Below are 20,124 nucleotides of genomic sequence, written 5' to 3' on the forward strand. Positions count from 1 at the left end.
TCTTGCTGAGGCACCGACTTCAGACTGGTAGAAAACGATTATCATGGTGTTATGAGTGTAGTGCAGGATCAATTTAAATTTCGGATATTAATATTCCATTATTACTTAATTTTATCAATGTTCGTTCAACCGTCCACGTAAAGGTCCTTTAAGCAAACATGACATGAACATGGGGCAACCTATGTGTATCAGGATCACAAAGTCGACGATAAAATAACTAGGACTAGACGAGAAGCGTCTGATCTGAAGGCGTTTTCTCGGTGGCGAGTATACGGCAGTGTTAATTGGAAAACCATGAATTTCGTGTACGTTAAGTAGACACATGTATTCCTCAGAAAGAGGTGCATAGAGACAAATTTCCAAGTAAAGCAATAGCTTTATCGCTTTAGAATTTCTTCCAGGCAACCTTTAAAATAGAAAGAAGGAAAAGATTTAACCCGATATTCCCATTGGTTTCACTAGAACATCTCAACTTCTAAGTCTAGAGACATTGAATGTTGCTGTTGTCCTTCATAACATCCATACATATTATGCGAAAAACTCTGATAGGTATAACTTCGGAAATTCTTGGTATATTTCGTAAAATCTGTGAATTTCAATTCGATTGCCAACCCTATGGTTTACGCGAAGCGAAGACGATGATCGAGGCACGTGAGAGATAAATCGTCGCAATTATGATAGATGACGGATACCAATAAATCGACGTACGTTGTACATGTTTGATATCGTGTTCATGCATGTGAAGGAATCCATGCACTGTGGATCTAGTTTGTAACCAACACGTCCTTCTCCTATTTTTAGTTTTATCGATAACTGGTATTTTATCAAGAACAGGTATATTGAATATCTGTTAAAAAAAAAGCCTACCTTTATACAAAATTCGCTTTTTTTTCAGTTAAACTGTATTTTGATTGCGTTATTAAAGTTCGATACAGCTTCCGTGAGAGCTCACTCATATTAAATGATATTGTAACGGATAACATGTTCCACATTTTATACTAGAAAATATATGATGGAATATCTATCAAATGTGTTATGCTTAGTAAAATTTTAACCTACATCCTATTAAATATAAGATGTCAAGAGTTCACTATGAAGCATTAGTCCTTTTTTCAGGGTAGAATACACGTCGTATTGCTAAAATATGGCTACCCGTAATGTGTTAGAACGAATGGAAGAACAGTGTTTAGATTTGTATTAAAATAGCTTATTTTCAGTAAACCGTAGAGGTTTCTATGTGCTATTATTGGCAGAATAGGTACCCTAAATAACTTAAACACTTTCCAAAGTTACTATTCCACGCGGACGAAGTCGCGGGCAAAAGCTAGTAAATACATATATGAAAACCTTGATAGGTATAACTTTCGGAAATTCCCATGGTATATTTCGTAAAATCTGTGAATTTCAATTCGATTGCCAAGCCAACCTATGGTTTACGCGAGCGAAGACGAGATCGAGCTGAGAGAAATCGTCCAATTATGATCGATGACTACCACGTACGCATGTTTGCTTTCATGCAATGCACTGTGGATCTAGTTTGTAACTAACACGTCCTTCTCCTATTTTTAGTTTTATCATTACTGTATTTTATAGAACAATATTTACTCAAACACGCTTTTAACTTCCACTAAACATCGTGAGACTCACTCATATTAAATGATATTGTAACGGATAACATGTTCCACTTTTATCTAAATATTAACCGAATGAATTAACAACTTTTTACTCAGTATATAAAATGTGGTAACTTTATCAGCTATTCATAAAATTATCGTTAATTACAAAAGTTATCGTTAAATCATAATGTAAAGTAAATTTAATTTACCCTTAGATTATATATTACTTAGATACACAATCACACGGAAAAAATGGGTACTACAAAACTCGAAAGCTTTGAACTGTGTTCCGAGTTTTAAGATTAGTCTTGTTTTGACCATAGATCGTGTCATTTGTCAACAATAGCTAAATGCTGCGTAAAAAAATGTGTGAATACCGGCTCAAAAATGAGAAAAAAGGATGGGATATCTTATTTTTCTTAAGTTCTATTAATTCATTAGGAAATACTGGGTACATATAGAGCAATTTTATGAATTTGATTTATTATTAGTTATATTGTGCCATCTACACGGTTAGAAAACGGGTAGAAAGTTTTCTTCGGGACTGTGTATCTAAGTAAATGTATGATCTAAGAATTTACCGGTAAAAGTAACGTTATTTGGGTAACGATACTATCGCTGGTGGTAGGACCTTGTGCAAGGTCCACCCGGATTGCTACCACCATCTTGCTCGCTGATCCTGCCGTGAAACAGCAGTGCTTGCACTGTTGTGTTTCGGCGTGGAGAGTAAGACAGCCGGTGAAATTACTGGCACTTGAGGTATCCTATCTTAGGCCTCTAGGTTGGCAACGCACCTGCAATCCCCCTGGTATTGCAGGTGTCTATGAACGGTGGTGATCTCTTATCATCAGGAGACCCACTTGCTCGTTTGCCATCCAGTTCAATAAAAATAAATTAAAAAAAAATGTTCAGTTATCAATTAACGTTATATTTAAATACCGGTACTGGGTATTTTTATGATTTTACCGTTATGTAACGTTACTTATAGTGTGAATTTGGTAACGTTAACAAGGCCTGCTACAACGCACGCGTCATTGTACAGTCAAGTGCAAAAATAAGTATCTATTCGAACCACTTACAAAATATGTTCCTACGGCCTTATTGCGTCGGAATAAGAGTCTGTGGTACTTATTTTTAAAACTTTGAATAAGTTTATATTTTTACACTTACTTACTTACTTTTACACTAGGTTACGCCCGCGACTCCGCCCCCGCGGGAAACTCCGTATTCGGCGAGAATTAAAAAAAAAGTCCATCCTAATTGCTTGTCTAAGTCAGAAAAATATCCACAATCAAATTTTCGGCTTTTGGATCCAAGGGTCAGGTTGCTGAGCGTTGTCAGGGTTGTCTGTTAGTCATTAGATCGAATTGATTTGTTGTTTTCAGAATGCAATCAGGATAGGTAAGCGCTAATGATGACGCCCATAGGCCACTATAAATTAACTAATAATGAACAAAAACATTTCTGTATTTTCTTTGGCATTGAATGATACCGCGTTTATGATTCAAATACATGACGTCAACTAGCCATCAGCAAACTATACGTTACTCAGCAAACAACATTGCTGCTCACTCATTCTAATATTTGTAAATAGAAGTAATCAATTATGTACGGAGTATTAGTAACGAAGTAATATTTAGGTATATACATTGCAAACTGACATACAACAGTAGCTTTAATTTACTTAAGAGCATACCTAGTTCATGCGCCTTTCCAAACAACAGAAACGAGTTCATCAGTGTTCGACTACCTAAATCAGACATGTTACCACATACCTAGACAGTTAAATACTGTCTAATTAACGGAATCTACATAGTACACGAAGCGTTGAGATGTAAGTACCTACTCCTAGGTACCAAAACAAACGAGGTAGAAACAAAAGCCTTATTCATGATATGATTGGACATTCCATGCAGATAATTAACTATGGAAACTATTGTTCACGACTGTCTCTGTCCCTACTTTTTCTCAAACGAAAATATTTTCACCAGATGTTCAAACGCCAAAATGAGCGGCGAGGTAGGTACCCCCATCCAACTTATAAGAAAATAACTTTCCAACCAGTAGCACGACTAACGAACGCCGCAATGCTCATGGGTGACAGCGATCACACTTTCACTCGACAGAACTCCTCCAAAACAACATCAGTCGAAGTTCTGAAATCAACTAACTGGACTATACTGCTAGTGGGTATGTTGTATATAACATAACATATTGATAACATCTACAAGAGTCTACCATGGTGACTAAAATGTCAGGGAACTATGATGAGGTCGCAAGTCACGGTTCGCATCGGGAAATGTAAGGAGGCAGGTGTGTATGACGGGACTTACCATAGTCGGCGGGGCTTCCGGCGGCGAGGGCCTCTTGAGCCCGTTGGGCCGCGGCGCCGCGGGCTCCAGCGGCAGCACGGCGGTGCTGAGCGGCGCGCCGAGCCGCACCGGGCTTAGCGTCGTCGTGGTCGTCACAGAGGACATTCTTGTGCACTTATTGTCCTTTACTAACTATTATTACTTAATGCTACAAAATTCTTCTCGACACTCTCATCCCTTGCGACGTGTGTAGTTTCAATTAAAACATGCTTTTCCGTTTAGTACATGAAACTTTCAACGAAATTTTATTTTATATATTTTAGGTAAATGTACCTATTTCACGCGAAGTTATAATAAGTATCTGTCACTGTTACGCTCTAGTGCAATATCTATCTGAAGCGGGATAACAACGGAACGAGCTCGCGTATTACTTAACTAAAGAGGCGTCACGTCGGTCGGTGCTGTAAGTGCGGAATGTTAAATATATACACATAGATTGTAAGGTTAGCGCACAGTGCGCGGGAGGGAGAAGGGGCACGCGCGGGGCGAGGCCGGTGGCGCGACGCCGACGTGGAAGCCCGGCAGACACGCGACACGCCACGAGTCACCCCGAAGGGGACTCGGCCCGGACTCCGACAGCCGATAGCCGTACAAATCGCCCTTGGATATACGTGATTTACTCTCCCGCGTTCATATCACGCGTACAGTCGCCATCAGATATTTCGGAGCGGCCAAGGCGGTCAAAATTTTCGGCACATGCACTCTATTATTAAGTTATTAGAGTTCATGTTTCGATATTTTAGTTCACCTTGGCCGCTCCAAAATATCTGATGGCTACTGTACATTAAGGGCCTACACGTTAAGATTCGTCTGTACGATCCGTCGCATCAGACCAATCGATACGACGAATCGATAGTGTATGTCAAGATTGTTAACGATTTACTCCATTGAAGACGATGTTGGTGATCGCAACAAAATCCCATGCAATCATGAATATCGTAACGATGAATCGACAGTGTATGGCTCTTTACGATCAATCGTCACGATTTTCATCAGATCGATCGTACAGACGAATCGTGCCGTATATGGGGCTATTAGAGCTTATTATAAGTTATCACATTTAAATCATTAATTGCTGATATATATAACTACTGTTTGGAGAACGGCTACTTGATGTTTACAGATAGTTTAGTCCAGTGGTGATAGGTAAGGCCAACTGCAGACTTCCTTCGAATAAAAATATATATGGCTCTTTAAAGTATTAACCGTGATGGTTTTTACGTACCATCAGCCAAATATGGGGTCTACCACCCTAAAGTTGATAATGGTTTGCATGACATAAAAAAATAATACCAATAGGGGTGTGCCAAAGTTGATATAATTTTTCAACCCCGATTATTGGAACTCCGAAAATGTTTGTCATACAATTTTCTGCCATAGTACTCACTATTAATACTTAGTCACTATTACTACCGATCATAACTCCGAATCATTTAAAACCATAATGGCATAATTGCCATAAATATCTCTTATACTCCTTTTTTGTCATACATTTCTTAAGTATACTGTTTTGTACTCATAATACTCCATTATCATATATTTTTAAAGCAGACTTATTTGTAGCTATAAACTTCACTATCATACAGCTTATGGCCTGCGTTGCTTTCGTTTGGTGAAAAATAATGTGATAAAATAAGTATTTCGATGACAACGCCATCAATGGGCCAAGCAATCACCATCTGTTGGATGTTATTACTGCAGACATTATTAAACCACAATAGATGTGAGTAACAAAGAAAAAACAATTCGTCAGCAAATCAATTTTTAAATGAATTTTCACCCTCAATCGTCTTATAAGTTTTAGTAGATGTCAGAAATGTAGGTTAGGTTAAGTTAAAACTGCGACCCCCTCAGAATCATACTGCTACCAGTAAAGTAGGTTAGGTTAGGTTAGAACTGCAACCCCTACAGAACCAAACTACTGCCATTAATATAGGCTAGGTTAGGTTAGAACTGCGACCTCCCCAGAACCACACGGCTACCAGTAAAGTAGGTTAGGTTAGGTTGGAACTGCTACCCTTGCAGAACCAAACTACTGCCAGTAATGTAGGTTAGGTTAGGTTAGAACTGCGATCTCCCCAAAACCACACGGCTGCCAGTAAAGTAGGTTAGGATAGGTCCGAACTGCGACCACTACAGAACCAAACTGCCACCATTAAAGTAGGATAATCACAGCTTAAGTAAATAATTTAATCAATATCATCGTCTCAGCATATTTATATTAGTTTATTTTTCCTCCATATTGATAATAATATATAAAAACTTTCCGTCCAGTTCCAACATCGCATTAACGTTAAAATAACGTGAAAAACTGTATCTATGTGTAAAAATTATGATTAACGAGTTTATTGAAATTGATGATTATGAGTGAAAGAAATATGAAAACCAGCATTATGAGTACAAAAATATCTTAGTGACAACATTATGAATTATGATATTCTCTGATAACTGTCTATTATGACCTCAGTTGATAGTAGTACAAATAAAATTATGAAGTAAAAAATTCGGAAGAGTGATAATTCTGGCTACAAATCGGTAGCAGGAAAAAAATCGGAAGATCGATTTTATGCGAGTCAACAGACCTTACCAATAGACGTGTCTGTCAACTTGAAAGTTCGACTTTAGCGACATATTCATTTAATAGGAACTTGTTTAAAAATTGATAGACCACTTATTTGGCTGATGGCATCTACCCAGTAGTTACCTAGCCAATGATCAAATAATTTTTCATGGACAGCTTGGACAACGTTAGTTTTTTTTTGAGTTCCCAGAAAAGTCGCTGTTTCAGTAAGTAACTTACATTTTTAACCTAATTTATATACGAACCAATTAGAACAAATAATTTAGTCCAATTGGACCCTTCCATACAGACTCTAAAAATACATTAAATATGTTCAATACTAGGAAATTATAGCAATAGCAGAAATAAAACATTGCGAAGTCCTCGAAATTACCTCGTGTACTGATTTCTAAGAAGCAACGAGAGTTCTGAGTCGTACACAAAACACGACATGGCTAGCGCTACCCGCTGGATCCTGGATCTTTTTTTTTCACTGTAATATGTAATATAAATATTATGTAGTTATGACTTAACGATATTAGGTACCTTTGCAGGTATTAATTAATACGAATACCATTAACACTTATAAATTCATTATTATGTATATACGAAATATGACAAATCATAGAGGAAGAACATTTCGAACATCTAAAACCGCTTCATGTCCATCAATATACACAATTACCATAATGTGCACATAAAGAACTATTTTGCGTTTTTCCTATTAAATAACTATTATGTTATGATGTGGGTGTGAGATATTATATTAATCTATGCTAGCTAACTAAAGGTGTAGCCTCTGCAACACAAACCAATTATATTTTTTTCCCACTGCTCGAGGAAGGGTTTTAATTTTCGAGCGTACAAGGGCGAATCAAAAACGGTCACGGGCGTTGCCTCTAGCAACTGACGGCCGTCATCTTGGCAGCCTAGCAACCAAAAACCGCTGAATCAAACACGTTTCTTGTATGACGACTCCCTTTAGTTTGTAACTATATTTTATATTTAGTATTTGTTGTTGTCGCGGCCACTGTAATACATAATCTGTGAAAATTACAAGTGCCTAGCTATTACAGCTCAAGAGATAGAGCCCTGTGACAGACGGACAGACAGACAGACAGACAGACAGACAGCGGAGTCTCAGTAATAGGGTTCCGTTGGCACCCTTTGGGTACGAAACCCTAAAAATGAAACAACAAGTAGTCTAATCGTAGTAGTAGGTAAGTAGTCTAGAAATCTGTCAAGTATTAACGAAAAGTTCAACAGCCAGGATTCATTACTGGGAATTTTTGGGCTGGTCACGATTTGAACGGGTCCCGACTTCGAAACTTTTGCAGTTTGTTCAATATAGACAGGAATGGACAGAAGGAAAATAGGCTCTTTATAGTACACGCTTTAGGACGTCATTTAATAAATTGCAGTTTTTTAGTGTACGGTCCAATCTTAATTCTAATTATAATAAGTATCGAAGACATCAATATGAGTTTCATTTATTCATTAGCTAGGTGTTGCCCGCGACTCCGTTTACAAAGAATTCGTTTATTGCTAACCCACGGGAACTATGCAATTTTCCAGGATAAAAACTATTCTATGTTCACGGGACTTGTACTACTTATCTGTATATCGAATTTCATCTAAATTGGTTGACCGGTTAAGACGTGAACGAGGTAACAAAAAAACATACAGACATATTTATTCCCACAATCCTGACATAGTGAAAATGAGACAATCTCAGAAGTGTACTCTTCAAAACGGAACTTTAAAGATCAATCAGAGATCGGGAAATCAGTTAAATACAAAAAAAATACAGTCGAATACAAAATCTCCTTTTTTGAAGTCTGTTAAAAATCGAGTTTAGACATATTGTCTTGGAGAAATTAATTGAAATTAACCAAAACAATTTAAAACTTGAAGCATGACGTATAATAATATCAACCATAACAATATGGTTTAAGGATGATCTCCGCTCGACATTTTCATTACGTAACCATTGCAAGTTTGAAGGTGACGCATTCGTTAGTGACGCATATACTCGTAGCCATTTACGTAGGAACTAGGAACAGTTAAGTTAAATAATAATTACTTGTGTTATATATAATAAATGTTTAGTTTTGAAACAGGGGCGAGCCTAGACTCGGGGCGGGCATATCAAATTATTTAGATGGCTATGACATTTTAGAGGAACTTGACGTGTCAAAGGCTGCGTTTGATTATTTTTTTTGATGAACCAATTGAAACCTATCCTCGCTGCGCTGAGCTGTTTCCACTAGAGCTGTGCTGTGCGAAAGCAGCCTGTCGTGTATAGGTTATCATTATCATGCTCTAATTAGTTTTTAAAGACTGCATAGCTTACCTTGTTGCTAATAAAATGCAACGCAAAGGAAGATCGACTTGTAAGGATTTGTTCCAGATTCGTCATACCTATCAGTAAATTATTTTTCATCACACTTGCTCGTAAACAGTGTCGTAACATGCAGGCTACCTTGGTTGCAACCCCCCCAAATAAAACCCTCGACCTTAATGTGCTTGTCATGAAACCCGTGGTCGGTAAATGAGTCATTGCGCGTACACATTTTCTTGTCATGAAGCCCAAGGTCGGTAAATGAGTCGGTGCTGCTGCAGGACTACATGGACCACATGCACACGCACGTTGCGGCGCATGCTGAGGGAGGTATGGGGCGACGCTGCCAAGAGCACAGCCTAAGGTATCGCCAATATTTGGAAGAATTATATTTTTTCTTTTACAAATATAAATTTTACTTGCAAATGTGATGAAAAACATTGTATGTCGCACGGGCGGCACTAGAATTACGAACATCGACTCATTAAAGCCCTCAGTCTTCGACTTCGGGCTTCTAATAGACTCTCGTTCGTAATTCCTTATTTACCGCCACTAAGACACAATGTACTATTCTAATAACTGTTTTACAAAGTATATACAAGTACAGTCTGTTCTAACACTTGTAAGCCCGTGTTCGCGGTGTCATTTGACTGTACAATGACGAGTTAGGAATATGACGAATCAGGAATATGACGAATCAGGAATATGACGAGTTAAGAATATGAAGAGTTAGGAAAGTGTCTAATTAGGAATATGGCCCTGTAAGTGTAGTTGTACGTATGCTACACTTGAAAGCAATGAAAACAGGTCGTCTTTTCTATATTTGAGTCTAAAGAATCGGACCCGTTTTCTTTGTTTTGACCATAGTTTTAGCATAGAACCCAATGTATTAATAGTTTTCAAAAAATTCAAATGATTTATTCAGTCAATAGGCCGCAATGGGCACTTTTACACGTATTTTTTTTAAACTACCGGCGCTTTCGGAAAGACCATCATTGCCAAGAAGAATGCGCGAAGAATTTACTCGAGGTGTTTAGAAAGTCCACGAATTTGAATTTGTTTTAAGCAAGTTATAATGATATAATGTTTAAATATTAAATAACAAATTTTGAGGTACAAAGATTTATCTTACTTCTAAGCCGAATAGGTACGAAACCAATGATAGATCATTGGTGTGAACGAGTATATGAAGCTCCATCGTTGTATCACAATGCCAAACGGCCATAATTTACAAACAGGCATAAGTACGTATGAATGAAACGTATGTAGTTAACCAATTGGGATGCACCAAAAAATATAACCTATAGTATTTATTTTATTTTTGGAAAGAATAGCATATTTTAAGATACCATTTTCATCGATTTTGAATTTGGATGAGTATTTAATTTTTTATAAAAAAAAAACCGAAATACGCTGGATGACATCACAGTGAGACAGCCACGTTCCATTGCCTAGAAAAATTCAGGTCGTACATAACATAATCTGTGGCATTACAATTTGACAATAATTCAAGCACGGCTTAGGGTCCTAAATGAACCATGACAAATAGTTTTATTTATTTATCTTCTTTTAGATCCGATTATTTCTATGTTTGTTTAATGGTGTGATAGTAAATAGATATGTTTTATTAAAATCTGATATTTAAATTCTTTTCTATTTACTTGTAACGTAGCAATTTAATAATTTAATTTGTAAAAATACATTGAGAATACTCCTATACATTACGGACTTTACGATAAATGACAATTGTTTAAAGCCGGGTGCGCATCATGTGATTAAATTTCTATCTTTGTCACTCTTTGCTATTATAAGCAGGACAGCAACATTTCAAACTGTCAATTTGCTTAAGAGTGTAGACATGCTTTATAACTGCCTTTGTGACGGTACACTGCAGGGGTCGAATGAGGGTCATCACTTAAATTTTGTTTATTTAATTCAGTTTATCACATTTATGGAATCTGATTTCTGAAAACGCTTCACAAAGCCTATTTCTCCAAATGGTTTTCGATTTATTATATGTTGCCAAAAATTGGGACATCCCAATTTGATTGCTAGGCCATCACCGAACTATCTGACTGTGAAATTTTACGTCATTCGATAAGCATTGCATTTATGGTGGCCTAGGTACGTAAAATTGTAATTTAACTACAATTTTTTTAGCGTGTTGGTACACAGTTTGATCACACACATATCAACATAAATATCACCGATCTACGAAAAAACTCTAAATGTACTTCAAATTATTTCCGTAATCGTCTACTTTAGCAGAATTCGGTCTCAGCTGCATCTGCTGCTAAACGAGATGTCTATAACAGGAAAGAGGCAACGACCGACCCGCTGACCGAGATTTGAACGCCAAATCTAAACTAGCGCCGGCCGACTCACCCAAACCAACTTTGCAGCCAACTGACACGGCTTTAGAAGATACAACAAATAGAGATTACCGTTCAGATGACTCGCCGTACCACCTGAGAGTTACACATTCCCAAGATGCACTCACGCCCACTGCCACTCAACTTGAACGTGTGCATGTGCCCATAATATGCTATTTTTACAAGCTTTTATTTAAATTCACCTCGTATATTAATTTTCATCTCTCCTGTACGGAATGTTTAATTTTCATGGGTAGATAGCCGGGTAGAAAATTGCGTTTTCTCCTCTAGGGTGGAAAGTATTTTTTTTTTAATTTTACGATTAGCCACGGAGTCGAACATAATTGAGTTACGTCAATGACACTTTTTTTCACGTTTCGGCATGCCCATCTAGATACACGTCGTGACCAAGGAGCTTATATACAACACTAGAGGTTGAACGCCGAACATCCGTTTGAAACAAGAAATTTGATCTTTATTAAGTCTCGAACATATTCCATCTCTTTCTTTAGTTAGGTTAGAAGTTCGTGAAATGTGAAAGAAAGAGATGGAATATATTAATAAATAGTAAAGGTAAAACTTCTTCGCTCGGCGTTCAACCTCCAGTTTTGTATATAAGGTCCTTGGTCGTAACCAACTCGTTTTTTTTTTATAGTCGGTCGTGGCGAGTGGCCAGATCGAAAAGGTACCGTTGGAGGTTGGATGTAAGTAAATAAAATTTATTATTATTCTATTTTTTTTTGTAGTATTTTACTTTCCTCACAGTCGAAATGAAAAGTAGAGTGTCTAACTCGGGTGAAATTACCCATTTCCCCTCCAACTATTGGCACTCTCACTTCGTTCGAGCGCCAGAAATATCTCTGGTGAAATGGTCACTTTCCACCCTTGGTTATCAATCTACTACTGTTTGTTTCATATCTTGCTACTTAATTTCGATCCACTTCTAGTGGGCGGATAGACTTGAACTTTGGTATTCATTATTTAGGTTGGATGACAATGAAACTACAGTCAACAAAAAGTAGGTACGTCAGCAAAAAAGCTTATAATTAGAATGTTTTTTAACGAACACTTATTAATAAACCCGAATTCAGCAACTGCTTAATTGTATAATGCGATTATACGCAGTTACCTGTCATTATTTCTATAACCGGCATTTATCTAAAACGCTCAAAATAGTATTTAAAATATTGAACCTTCAGATTTTAACCACACACAATGGTAACATGATACTATGGCATTTGGTGTGCGCCACGGGGAAACAAAACAACCGACATCATTTCGAGATCATACATAACATAACTCTTTGAGTTCAAATAATAACATTGGTGTACTGCCTTTTCGGCGAAATATGTTTCGCCAAATTTCACTTAGCAACCAACCTTTCGCCAAAGTTTCATTTGGCAAACTAATATTTGGCATAACTTTACTTCACATTTTTTTTATTTCGCAACATTTTTGCATTACAAAATTTTACTTCATCACACATTTATGTGGCAAATAAATATGTAGCAAATGATTGGCTTAGGCAAATAACAAATTGTCAAATAACATTTGGGCAATTTTTTACATTGCAAAGTTATACTTCAATTTGATTTGTGCGAGCGAGCGAAGCGAGCGAGCAAGACGGTTCGGAACAGAAGCGACTTGGATACTTAAAGGTAAAGTTCCGAGCCAAGCGACACTGACGCCACTAACGCCGCGTTATTATCGCCGCGACAGAGCGATAGTACAAGGTTCTATATAAATACATGACGGCGTCAAGTCGTCGCCGTGCTCGTACACGCCGTCGCACGTCGCACGTCGCACGTCGTATAGAACCTTGTACTATCGCTCTGTCGCGGCGATAATAACGCGGCGTTAGTGGCGTCAGTGTCGCTTGGCTCGGAACTTTACCTTTAGGTTCAGAAGGCTAAGGCGGGAGCGAAGCGGAGCGTAGCTCCCGCCTTAGCCTTCGATGTTAGTTTTTTTTATAGCAGCCAGGATAAATGACACTAGAAAAGTAGGTTGGATGCCATTCAATAAGTTGCTAAATTAAGGTATGCCAATCAATACATTTGACGAAAACATAAATGACATCTTAAAAAAAAACCAGGTCATAATTTGCATAATAATAATTTATCGAATCATTAGTTGGGAAATGATATCAGTGCGAAACGTTGAGTTGGGAAATAACATTTCACCTAAATAAAAATATGGGATAAATAGTTTGGGAGTTAATAATTTGCTAAATAATTTTCGCCGATACATTAGTAAACCAATAACATTAGGTATAATAATCAAATTACTGTTATTCCGTAAATGGGTGCCACATATAAATAGGATCTTATTATAGCAGGGCAACATATCCGATGTTAACAAAATTATGATCATGGTCATCGACTAAGCGGTATATTACAATAAAAACTTGCTTTGTGAATTTATGTATACTCGTAGAAAATCCTTGTGCACAAGTTTTTTTACGATATGAGAGTTGAATTATACCTGCGGACGTGGCGACCCGGTGGCGATGGGCGCAACTACTCGTAGAGATACGTATTCAAGGAGCTAACCGTGGCGAGTGGGGGCTGCTGAGGACTTGACGCTCTCTAGCTTCATGCACCAAGTATTTCTTTTAGTTTGCGTTCATTAAATATAATTAACATAAATATTCCATTAAAGAGTGTACGACTTATTACTTCTAAATTACCCCATTACTGTATTTAAAACGCAATTCTAATAACGGGAAAAATATAACTAAAATAAAAAATAACGGCAAAAATAATAATAAGTAAAAAAAAATAACAAAAAATAGAACCGACTACAAAAAACCATGAAAATATTTTTCTACCAGTCTGAAGTCGGTGCCTCAGCACGAGCTAGTGAGCTATAATCGTCTACCTCACCTACAACTATACGAGTATAATGCTTCAATCACTTTTGTTGGCTCGTGCTGAGGCACCAGCTTCAGACTGGTAAAAAAATATTTTGATGGTTTTTTTGTAGTAGGTTCTATTTATTGTTAAAACAATTTTTTTCACGCTTTTTACTGTAAAAGGTCTAAGATACAATAGTTTAATGTCAACTGCTCGTCACCTTTTACGAAAAAATATTTTTTCCGATGCAGAGACGTTCATTATTTGGTCTTCATCATCAGTTCCACTTCACCAAACGATGATTTTCAGGAGCAAATGCACGAGTTACTCCTAAATATATCAAAATTACCCTAGGCGTTCCTACAATATTTGAAGAGTTCCCTCGATTTCCCTAAGATTCAATCATCAGATCCTAATTTGGTGCTTATGGGACCTAATTGAAAGCATTCCTTGAAGAACGAATTTTTTTTTTTCATATCGGTTCATAAATGACGGAATTCTGAGGTAACAAACTAAAAAAAAAATACAACCGAATTGATAACCTCCCCTTTTTGAAGTCGGTTAAAAATTAACAAAATATGTGTATCCTTGTATCCACTGGTTGAGTGAATTGTTTGTGCAAAACCATGGTCAGAAATCTAATCACGCCACATTTTTGGACGCGAGCCCAAATATTGATTTATTTGGCTTTCGTTTTCATATTAAGGGGCAAGAACATATTTGTGAACATGTGATTTAATTCCGTGTCAATCAATATACGAGGTATCACTTGGCATGATAATTAAAAAAATAAATTAAATTAAACCTAGCGCGTTAAAACTTTTCAAAGACATTTCCAAAAGGTTAGTAGACGTCATAGGGACCGAAGACCTAGCAGCTACCTCGGACAAAGAATTAGCTTGGCTATTCAAAGAGGAAACGCTGCCAGCATCTTAGGGACCTTGCCTAAGGGGGGTAGGTACTTTAAGAAATTTGTTTTAGTTTTATTTATTATTAATATTTTTAATTTATGTAAGTATTTCAAGTCTAAGGGCCTCGTGAGCCCTAACGGTAAAGACGGCATTGATTCATTGAACATATCACCAAAATGTAAGCACTAGGTGCAAGTATTTCGAATAAAAAACAATTTTCCCTCTCGGAGGCTGAATACCGCTTCACTCTTGCCATGCGCAGCAGCAGAAAAAAAAATTCTTAGCTGTCAGTTTGGTTCATTCGCGGGAAATTCAGTGGACTTCGTATGTTGTGTAATTAATAAGAAGCTCGACTGGTGTGAATAAATTTTAAACTGTATTATAAACCTTGTAAATAGTGTTACATACTTAGTATGATTTTTCTAGTGTAAAAAACAATATAGGTAATAGGTAAACATAGTGATTATATGGTGTGGATTTGGCGAGCGCTTTATCAAAGTTGGCTTCATTGAGGTTTGTGGTTCATAAATTGCTTTATTAATTTTGCACAAAAACGAATAAACCACACAATCACACAGTCACTATATTATATTATCGAAGCTTTTATAAAACATCATTAAAATCGCAAACTTAAAAAGTAAATATCCAAACGGAATAGCTAACGCCTAGTAACCAAAAAACGCTGAAAAAAACACGTTTCTTGTATGACGACCCCCTTGTAACTTAATTTTATTTTTAGTATTTGTTGTTATAGTGGCCACAGTAATACACAATCTGTGAAAATTTCAAGTGTCTAACTTTAACGGCTTAAGAGATAGAACCCTGTGACAGACGGACAGACAAACAGACAGCGGAGTCTCAGTAATAGGGTCCCGTTGGCACTTTTTGGGTACGGAACCCTAAAAATAAAATAAAAACCCGCGAAAACGCGGCCTCTGCCATGTTCATGTCGCCATTGAGATGTACTAACCTGACAGACGAGCGGCACCGGCGGCACAGAGTTGCGGGCGCTGCTGAAGCTGGTGTCACTGCCATTGACCTTCTCCGCTGCGCTCGTGCTCATTGCGTCCAACGTTTTAGATTTGATTTCCTCGTTATTAGCTCCACCCTCCTGTAGTAAATTTTGTAACTTAAAGCTTGGAAAGCAAATTGGATTAAGCAATATTCTTCTGTAGAGGTTCTCAAGATGCGATATAAATATATCACCACCGCCCATAAACATCTGCAACACCAGGGGTATTGCAGATGCGTTGCCAAACTAGAGGCCTAAGATGGGATACTTCAAGTGCCAGTAATTTCACCGGCTGTCTTACTCTCCACGCCGAAACACAACAGTGCAAGCACTGCTGCTTCACGGCAGGATTAGCGAGCAAGGTGGTGGTAGCAATCCGGGCGGACCTTTCACAAGGTCCTACCACCTGAGATATCAAAAATAAGTTTTTTACAACTTTGATTTTTTTACAGGGCAGAACTGATTCTGATTACCTATTTTTAGTTCCTTGATATGGACTTCTCAAAATTAATGCCTGAATTAATCAATTATTTAAGATTATATTTCTTAAATAAACAAACTTTAAGCTATCAATTCATTTAATCATACAATCCTGCCAATTTTACATTTAGTAATTACCTTACCTTTGACAAATTCCAAAGAAAACTATTTCACCTACCTACTGAAAGTACAATCTAATTAGCCTTTGCCCAAGACTTTGTCTGCACATGCACATTCTTAAACTGCTATCCAGAATAAAAACTATCCTGTCTTTCCCGTCAATTTCGTCTTTACTAAATTGGTTCCGCAGTTTAAGAATGAAGAAGTAACTGAGAGACAGTTACTTTCGCATTTACAATATTAGTAGGGATAATACCTAAGTCAGTCATGTCACTCATGTCAAACTTGCAACTCAGGTCAATCAACATACCTTACTTATATTTTTATTATTGTTCTATTCTATAAGAATAAATGTAAGTTAGATCTGAACTGAAAACCTATTCCTAAGGTAGTAAACCAGTAGTTTATCCATCCATCTGTCAAAGGACAGTATCTTTTGAACCATATTGACTATATTCCTATGCTTGTTATATCAACAAATAATAAATATTAGATAAAGTTAATATTAGAAGAAGTCCCCATTAAATAAATATTTTTATTTACTTAAATGTTAATTACATTTCAGTTTCCAGCTTGTGCTTGGCTGATTATAATAGAAAGTAGTAGTGTTCTCAAGGACTATAGTCAATTAGCCCTAAATTTAAGCCTATTGGTTCTATTTTAGGGCTATGCTAATAAAGCAGGGCTTTAAATCTCGTCATTTTAAAAAGCCTATGAGCCTATAAAAGTCTTCAGTTCTTTTTTCTGATGGAGTCTTTTCTTATGTTAAGGCTAACGCTATTTTTGAGACTCAACTCAGGCTAAGAAAGCCATCATCAAATAAATTATGAAATAAACAACATGTAATTTAAGAAAAATAAAATAAATGTTTTACTTAAGTATTGCCAAAACAATTCAGCCATGACGAAAAGGCAAATTTAAAAATTCATGCAAATAAAAAAGTAATTATTATTTCGTAATTCGTATTTTGTGTAGGTAGGTATATCTTATCTATTCCGTAATTAATGAATGTCTTAAAATTTAACGTGATTAATTAATTAATCACTAGAGTTAACCAATTTTCTAAACTTGATAATCTTGAATAAAAGCTTAGCCTTGAGGACTGTTTCATAGCCTTCATAGCCATTTCAGAGGGTTAGGCGTTGCTGTTGTCAGACTAGCCTTAAAATAGCTTAGGCCTTTAAGACCTTTAGACCTCCAACAAGTAGTCTTGAATAGGTCTAGCCTAAAGGACTAAAAGTATTTATGGGCTTTTAGCCTTTCAAGCCCCTTAATTACGAGCTAACCACCATAAAAAGGCTAAAAGCCTAGTCCTCGGGAACACAAGAAAGTATTTTGACTTCCCTCCTCTTCTTATACCTATATATTTTGTACTGGATACCAGTACTAAAGGTAAACATTTACTATGGATTGACATATCTAATTAGTAAAATAAAAGGGGATTCTGTAGACTGCTTACATGGTTACATTAATCACTAATTTAAAATTGAAGATTTCACATTTAAACATGGAAAAATAATCATCCAAAAATTGTAGGTTACCAAAGCTTACTTCTTGGTTGAAAGCTTTACTACCTAATATTAAGGTGAAGATATACTGACCTGTGGCAAGTCAAGTAAAGCCTTGCTGCTGCAGCTGGTCTCATTGCCGTTGTACCCATCTCCAGTACCTGTTGTCTCAGCCATCTTTGTATTTAATTCCTCCTGACCGGCTCTACACCGTTTTCTCGACATTATATTCTTATGCACATGGAATGTCAATATTCACCTAAACCAAAATATTTATTATAGAAATTGAAATTATTTTTCTATTTTGTTTGATAAACTATTACTATTGCTTAGAATGTCTTAGTAAATCTAAGAAAGACCTAAACAAACCTTTACAATATAAAGAACAATATGTTACCCTGCATTGGTTAACATTTTATGGCCTGGCAAGATCAAAGTTTATTAAGTTCATGTATGATTCACAGGACTTGGATTGATAGATGAGAAAAAAGAACAACCATAATATCATGCGGTCCTGTCGAAGAAGATGACATATCCAATCCAACACAATGAACAAACCAGGGTAACACCAATTTCAAAGCAACAGCAGGAAAATAGATTCGGTATTTAACCGCTGGTTATGCTCGATAGAAATAAGAATCGAAAAAGCTATCAAATTTTATACTTTCGTAAATTGACGAATCGAGTTCTGGAATTAAATCATATAAATTCAATCATGTTACAATAACCAAAAACTAGAACGAACGTACCATGTTACAAAACAAGGGAATCAAGGGATACTGGTCGGAATTTGAAGAATTGAATTGAATGGAGCTGCTTGCAATTGAAATAAAATGTCGAAACGTCAACTGTACGTACTGTCTGGTGACTAGTGACTGTCAACTGACTTGAGTCTTGAGGAGTTGGTTGGGTGACACTCTTTCCCGGCCCTGATAACACCGTCATGGAAATACGAACCCTGTTTTTTGTGGGTTGCCACAGATTACTAATATGTAGCTAGCTAGGGTTGCCCATAAAAACTCGACAGGAGCTTCTATGGGTGTGTTCACGAAAAACAGGATCGGTATTTCCAACCTGGTATTATCCGGGCCGGGAAAGAGTGTCACCTTTAAATTAAAGGTCTAGTAACCAGGCCATAAAATTCCAAAAAAAAAGAAAGAAAAAAAGAGTGTCACCTTGGTGTCATCCGAGGAGTTTAATTGAATACAGATAAGAAAAGTATTTGATCTCTGGCAGGGGTGACTAAAACGATACTGCAATTGTAGCATAGTAAAAGACAAACCCATAGATATTTGGTTTTAATTAGCTTGAATCCGACATACGATATTGAGAAAGATACATACATATGACAACTTGACAGTAGACATAAAAAGGCATCGACAATAATCTAGGGCAGCACTAGTAAGGAGGTTTATATATCAGCAACCACTTACTTTTTTACGAGATTCGTACGTTCCGACAGGCTAAGGTGCAACCAGTTACATATTTTATATGGTTTTTATACAAATAAAAGTCTGTCCGAACATAATCATAGCCTGCCAACATAAGTAAGGCATATTTTTAGCATCGTCACAAGTTAAAACCCAAAACGCTATGTAAATATTCATTCAGAATAAAATAAACGCTTATTTAGAAAGAATGTCCATCAATTAAACGTTTAAATCTTTATTAAACATCAATTTTGGCATTTTCATATTTCTCACTTGTTTATTATTGTTTACCTTCTCATTGCGTTTTTACTAAAGTATGAACACGTTTAAAGTTTACTATTTCTCTAATTAATTTTATTGTAATTAATAAGTACCCAGTCGAAGAAAGAGTATTGTATGCAACGTTGACGTATTAAGTCAAAAAAGCACGGGGCGTCTTTTTCTTACGATGTTCGCTAAAACACATCGTAACTCACGCTCACCTTTTTTAACCCTGTTATACAACTGTTGCATAAAATACTTTTCATCACACTTGCTCGTAAACAGTGTC

The 20,124-nt window shown here is 36.7% G+C and overlaps 1 protein-coding gene across 5 annotated transcripts in view; it reads right to left on the bottom strand.

The window, feature by feature from the left end:
- LOC141430083 (choline-phosphate cytidylyltransferase A-like) overlaps positions 1–19,089 on the bottom strand; it is a 41,082-nt gene extending 21,993 nt beyond the window's left edge. For 2 of the 5 annotated variants that reach the window (XM_074090628.1, XM_074090641.1), the window contains exons 1-3: positions 18,894–19,059; positions 18,238–18,403; positions 15,995–16,135 (exon numbers count right to left, since the gene is read on the bottom strand). In XM_074090628.1, the coding sequence (XP_073946729.1) occupies positions 15,995–16,135; positions 18,238–18,369 (273 nt within the window). In that variant the 5' untranslated portion in view covers positions 18,370–18,403; positions 18,894–19,059. Of the gene's footprint in view, positions 1–3,949; positions 4,599–15,994; positions 16,136–18,237; positions 18,404–18,893 lie in introns of those variants that run through there. The other 3 variants (XM_074090636.1, XM_074090656.1, XM_074090648.1) reach the window with 3 other exon arrangements.
- Between the last annotated feature and the right edge of the window lie 1,035 nt (positions 19,090–20,124).

The sequence above is a fragment of the Choristoneura fumiferana genome, chromosome Z (genome assembly GCF_025370935.1).
Source record: "Choristoneura fumiferana chromosome Z, NRCan_CFum_1, whole genome shotgun sequence".
NCBI lineage: Eukaryota > Metazoa > Arthropoda > Insecta > Lepidoptera > Tortricidae > Choristoneura > Choristoneura fumiferana.